Source organism: Cervus elaphus, chromosome X (genome assembly GCF_910594005.1).
Source record: "Cervus elaphus chromosome X, mCerEla1.1, whole genome shotgun sequence".
Taxonomy (NCBI): Eukaryota; Metazoa; Chordata; class Mammalia; order Artiodactyla; family Cervidae; genus Cervus; species Cervus elaphus.
The window spans coordinates 25,892,167-25,897,300 of NC_057848.1; the positions used below are offsets into that span (position 1 = coordinate 25,892,167).

General features: G+C 49.9%; 1 protein-coding gene across 4 annotated transcripts; it reads right to left on the reverse strand.

Annotated features, from left to right (window-relative positions):
* Nucleotides 1–2,638: 2,638 nt before the first annotated feature.
* Nucleotides 2,639–4,051, reverse strand: LOC122690728 (cancer/testis antigen 1-like). Of its 4 annotated transcripts, none has more exons than XM_043897644.1 (3): nucleotides 3,623–4,051; nucleotides 3,149–3,274; nucleotides 2,639–2,947 (listed from the first exon to the last, which is right to left on the reverse strand). In XM_043897644.1, the coding sequence occupies exons 1-3, from the start codon at nucleotides 3,895–3,897 to the stop codon at nucleotides 2,809–2,811; spliced, it is 540 nt and encodes a 179-aa protein (XP_043753579.1). In that variant the 5' UTR covers nucleotides 3,898–4,051; the 3' UTR covers nucleotides 2,639–2,808. The 4 variants fall into 4 exon arrangements, with proteins under 4 accessions (XP_043753579.1, XP_043753577.1, XP_043753578.1 ...); XM_043897642.1 differs by having other exon boundaries at nucleotides 3,158–3,274; nucleotides 3,600–4,047; XM_043897643.1 differs by having other exon boundaries at nucleotides 3,154–3,274; nucleotides 3,600–4,046.
* Nucleotides 4,052–5,134: the final 1,083 nt, after the last annotated feature.

Below are 5,134 nucleotides of genomic sequence, written 5' to 3' on the forward strand. Positions count from 1 at the left end.
AATCAATTTCTAACTTTTAAAAAAAAAGTGAGATAGGAAAGATTCTTCGTTAATGCAAGCATCGGCCCTGCTACTGACCCTCCCATCAGCTTCCATCCCCTGACTCTGGGGGTCCACATCCACTTCTTGGGGGTGTCCTCTTCCCAATGCTCCCTCACAGACTTTTGATGAATTAAAGTTTGTGAGTAAGTGCTTTTTTCCAATGGGGAAATGGAGAAGACCTTTATGTTCCAAAGCAGCATCATTTCAAAAGTCATGATTCTTTATGAAGATAGTTAAACATGGAAATCTAAATACGGAAATGATTTTCCCTAATGTCTAGTGATAACACTGACAGTTGAGGTGGTTGTGCTTATTCTGGGTGGTTCTACTCAGCATTGCCCCACATGTTCATAGGGCCAGAAAGTCCTGAAAGACAGGAATATGCCAGACCCAGCATTCTGCAATTTGCTTTCATCTCTTTACATATTAGTTCCTAGCTATCTGGTTTGCTCTCTGATTGCCATATGTTATTCCTGCAGGATGAAATTACCATGATTTACTCAATGTTTCCCCCTGGGTTTACCTTCTACCAGTTTTTCACAGTGACAAACAATGCAGTAATGAACACTGTGGTCGATTCTGCCTGGCCCACATATACTAGAATTTTCCTATGATAGATTCCCAAAACTTGGTCAAAGGATATGAGCATCTTTAAAATGTAATAGAGAGTACCAATCAAATGTTCAGATAGATTTTACTATCACTCTAACACTCTTTGTTTTGGCTTTCCTGGAGGTCTAGTGGTTAAGAATCTGCCTGCCAATGCAGTGGAGCAAGTACTGAGCCTGGGCATCGTGACTGGAGTGTCTGTGCACTGCAAGAAAAGACCCCGTGTGACACAATGATGTTTCAACATTCCCCAAATAAGGCCTGATGGGATGAAAGAAAAAAAGTATTTGTTTAAGAAATCAGCTCATCAATTTCTACAAAAACGGTCCTGGGAAAACTGGACAGCTACATGTAAAAGAATGAAATTACAGCACTTCCTAACACATACACAAACATAAACTCACTCTCATACTGTATAGGACTCCTTGTTTTGGATTCCCTGGTGGTCCAGTGGTTAAGAATCTGCCTGCCAATGCAGGGCACATGGGTTTGATCCCTGGGCCAGGAAGATCCCACATGCCTGGTGCAACTAAGCCGGTGTGCCACATCTACTGAGCTCAACCTGATCTAGAGTCCCTGCTCCTTAACAGGAGAAGCCTCTGCAATGAGGAGCCTGAGCACAGCAAGTAGAGAGTAGCCCCTGATGGCTGCAAGCACAGAAAAACTGCACACAGTTAACAAGAGGCGGCACAGTCAAAAGTAAACAAATAATTTTCATAAATAAAAATTTTAAAGAGTCCTTGTCTCCAGCTATAGCCTTCTCGGACATGGAAGATTTCAGTTAATTAAGTTCATCCTACACTAAGATCTGCTCTGGTCCTACAGAGCCAATGTTAAAAAGTAAGACTCAAGAGGATCAAACTGTTCCCAAGCATCTTAACAAGATTTCAGAATAAGGCACAAAAATAAGTTTAGAGATAGAAAAATATCAAGCATGCAAGGGAAATTTGATAATGCTTGGCATTCAGTGTAAAATTACCAGGAGGCAAAGAAGCAGGAAACTCCAATCCATTATAACAGAAATCACTGTGTTGTTGTTCAGTCACTTAATCGAGTCTAACTCTTTGTGACCCCATGGAGTGCTTCTCGCCAGGCTTCCCTGTCCTTCACCATATCCCAGAACTTGCTTAAACTCATGTCCATAGAGACGTGATGCCATCCAACCATGTCATCTTCTGTCATTCCATTCTCCTCCTGCCTTCAATCTCTCCCATATTCAGGGTCTTTGGCTCTTTGCATCAAGTGGCCAAAGTGTTGGAGATTTCATTTTAACAGAAACCAGTTAAAATGCATTAATTGGAAAGGAAGAAATAAATGTGTATTTATTTACAGACAAAATGATTGCCTATGTAGAAAGGTCAATGGGATCTACAAAAGATCTTTTGTAATTAATTAATAAGTTTAGCATGGTTTCAGGATACAAGGATACTCTTGAGAGTGCTTTGGACTGCAAGATCAAACCAGTCAATCCTAAAGGAAATCAGTCCTGAATTTTCATTGGAAGGGCTGATGCTGAAGCTGAAGCTTCAGCACTTTGGCCAGCAGATGCGAAAAGCTGATTCACGGGAAAAGACCCTGATGTTGGGAGAGACTGAGGCAAAAGGAGAATGGGAGGACAAAGGATGACATGGTTTGACAGCATAACACACTAAGTGGACACGAACTTGAACAAACTCCAGGAGAAAGCGGGGACACAGAGCCTGGTGTGCTACAGTCCAGGGGGTTGCAAAGAGTTGGACACAAGTTAGAGACAGAACAACAACAACAACGTTCTGGTATTGTATCTTAATATATAAATGTAACTATAAAACTGAGAAAATATTCCAAAATCAATTCTGAATGGCAGTACACAAATTTCTTATTCTCCCACTTCTTACATTGTCTTCACTTATGTTGTACTCCTTGAATATCTGGATCTCAGAACCTCCCCTCCAACTGGAAGATGAATGCAGTATTAGGAAGTGAACAAGCTAAAACTAAAGTCAAAGACAGCACAGTAGCTCAGTTTTATTTTCCGCATTTAACAACGACCAAACAAACTATGTGGACCCTGAGCCCACAAGCAGCAGCACAGGCACAAGATGAAGCCCGATCAAACTACTGCAGAAAGCAATGCCCTCGGGAAGGACACTTGAGACTAAGGCACATAGGCTAGTTTTAAGGCATTCTTCTGTGCTGAGACTGAGGAAAAAGGCGGGGCACGAAGTTCTGCAAGGTCCACATCACCAGGGAAATCTGCTCCAGACAGAAGTCGACAGCCATCTGGAGCAGGGCATGGTCTTCAGCAGTCAAACGGCTAAAAGGGAGGGAAAATGAAATTCATGTTCATGCCAAGAAGAAGGAAGAGGAACATGTCCTCCCTCTGTCTCCGCACACCGAGAAGCCCAGACCACCATACTTTTCCTCTAGGCTTAACCCTCCATTATGGCTCCTTCTGGGCTGAGACTGGTCACCACCCACCACTCCCTCCCTCACCCCAGACCCCTTTAGAACTGACAGAACCAACATGCGGCCATTAACGTAGAGCTGCCTCTGAACCGGCCATCGCAGTTGAGTACGTCGAGTCAGGATGTGGCGTGCGTTGTCCGCCTCTGCGCGTGATGAGAAAGGCACACCGAAGGTGCTGGTGGAGATATGGTTAAGGCACCATCCACACTAGTCATTTTGGCTGTACGTCAGGCTCCCTGCTCGCGGAGACCTGCCTTCTCCCTTACGGCCACCGCCCAACACCGTGGCTATTACCACCCGACCCTCTGGTTCCCTTCAGATTGCTTTTCCTCACCACCTTCCCCTGGCAGTCAGGCCACCCCTGACCCATACCCTCCAGCCCCCCAGAGTACCCTCCCCCTACACTTTAGGCCCCACCACCTGCTACCCCTAAACAACCCCTGGCCCACACCCCAACTTGTGCGGCCACTTGGCCCACTAGGGCTCCTGGAATAGGATACAACTGGAAGACTCGATTACTCACAACTCCGGCTCCGGGTGCTGCGTCTCCACCAAGCCCTGGTCTGTGGGGTGCCCCCGGGATCTGCGGAATGGCAGCGGCTGCGCCACCTGACTCTCCGGCAGTGCTGGGGTCTCTGGGATCAGCCATGTCGCCGGAGCCGGCAGGGACTCCTCGACTGACGGCATCTCCAGGGCCAGCTGGGTCGCCAGGGCCATGGCGGCCACCAGCACCACCTGGCACACCTTGGCCACCATGTGCTGTGCCCGTTGCAGAGGCCACGGCACCTGCGTCTTCATCAGCTGCCCTCATGGCTCCTCCACCGTGTGCCTTGGACTCCATCTTGAACCGCTCTCCCCTGCCCTCCGTGGCGGGAAAGTCTGAACCGTCCCTACTGATCACAGCCCTGTAATGCGACCTGCAACTCAGCATAGGCAGAGCGCCTGCGCACACACACCCTGGTCCTGCCTCACGATTGGTTCCCACCTACCGTTGGTTCCCGCGATGACTGCAGGCTCTCGGGCAAGGGGCTCTCCCTGCTGAAGTTTCATGCCGTTCGCGTGCCATGTCTCCCCAATGCGCGTGCGCAGACGCACACCCACGTGGTCTGGGCCCTCTGTGTCAGCCCTGCCTCGGACCCGGAAGCCCGGTAAACTGCTCAGCCGTGAGGCCTCTGGGTGGCGCTCCACCCTTTAGTGTGGGGGCAGCTTCTCAGTGCGCATGCTCAAACAGACCCCGCCCCACTCCTCAGGGCCCCTGACTGTTTCCACTCCAAGCCTGTAAACCCCAAGTGAGCCCCGGTCCCTGTGCACCTCCAAGTCTGTGTTGCTGCCAGCCTGGCGTCGCTCACAGGTGACCATCCTGCTGAGCGCAGGTCCTTGTCATCAACTCCCAGAAGGGAGTCGGGAACCCCTGGGTCAGGGCCGGTCTGTCCCTCTGGTGTCTCACACATAGCTCACGTGCATGTATGTGCGTCTGTGTGCGTGAGCGCATGGGCAGGTGCATGCACATGGGCGTGTGCATGGGTGTTTGTGAGAGAGAGCACGTGCACAGATTCATGCACATAGGCGTTTGATTGTGCATATCTGTGTGTGTGCCCGAGAGAGTGCCCTTACACAGGTGCCTTCCCATCGGCATGTGCATGTGTCTGTGTGTGGAGGTGCTTGCACACGGGCATATATGTATTCTCACGAGAGAGTGTGTGGTCAGCTGCATGCACATGGGAGGGTCCCTGTGTACATGTGTGTATGTGTGTGTGTGTGTGTGTGTGCGTGTCAAAGAGAGCATGGTTGAGTTGCATTCACATGGGCATGTGTGTCTGTGTGTATGCCTGCACAGGTGCCTTCACATGGGAGTGGGGTGGCCTGGCCCTGGAGGCATGATACCGGGGATGCAGAGCCTGCTGTGCCTGCCCACCTGAGGCGGGGCCTGCTGTTGTGCTCACTGGGGATGGCATGGGGCTGGGCTGCCTGGGGCTCCAGGCACACAGGCTGCAGGGACTCCAGGCTGTGGGCTTGCCCAGGGCCCCTCAGAAGC

Excerpts from the sequence above, each read along its gene's own strand:
- LOC122690728 (XM_043897641.1), bottom strand. The coding sequence starts at position 4,030 with ATGCTGAGTTGCAGGTCGCATTACAGGGCTGTGATCAGTAGGGACGGT. Across the intron at positions 3,275-3,599 it reads AGTAATCGAGTCTTCCAGTT|CACCTTCGGTGTGCCTTTCT; the intron begins GTATCCTATTCC and ends TATCTCCACCAG. Across the intron at positions 2,948-3,148 it reads AATGGCCGCATGTTGGTTCT|CCGTTTGACTGCTGAAGACC; the intron begins GTCAGTTCTAAA and ends CCTCCCTTTTAG.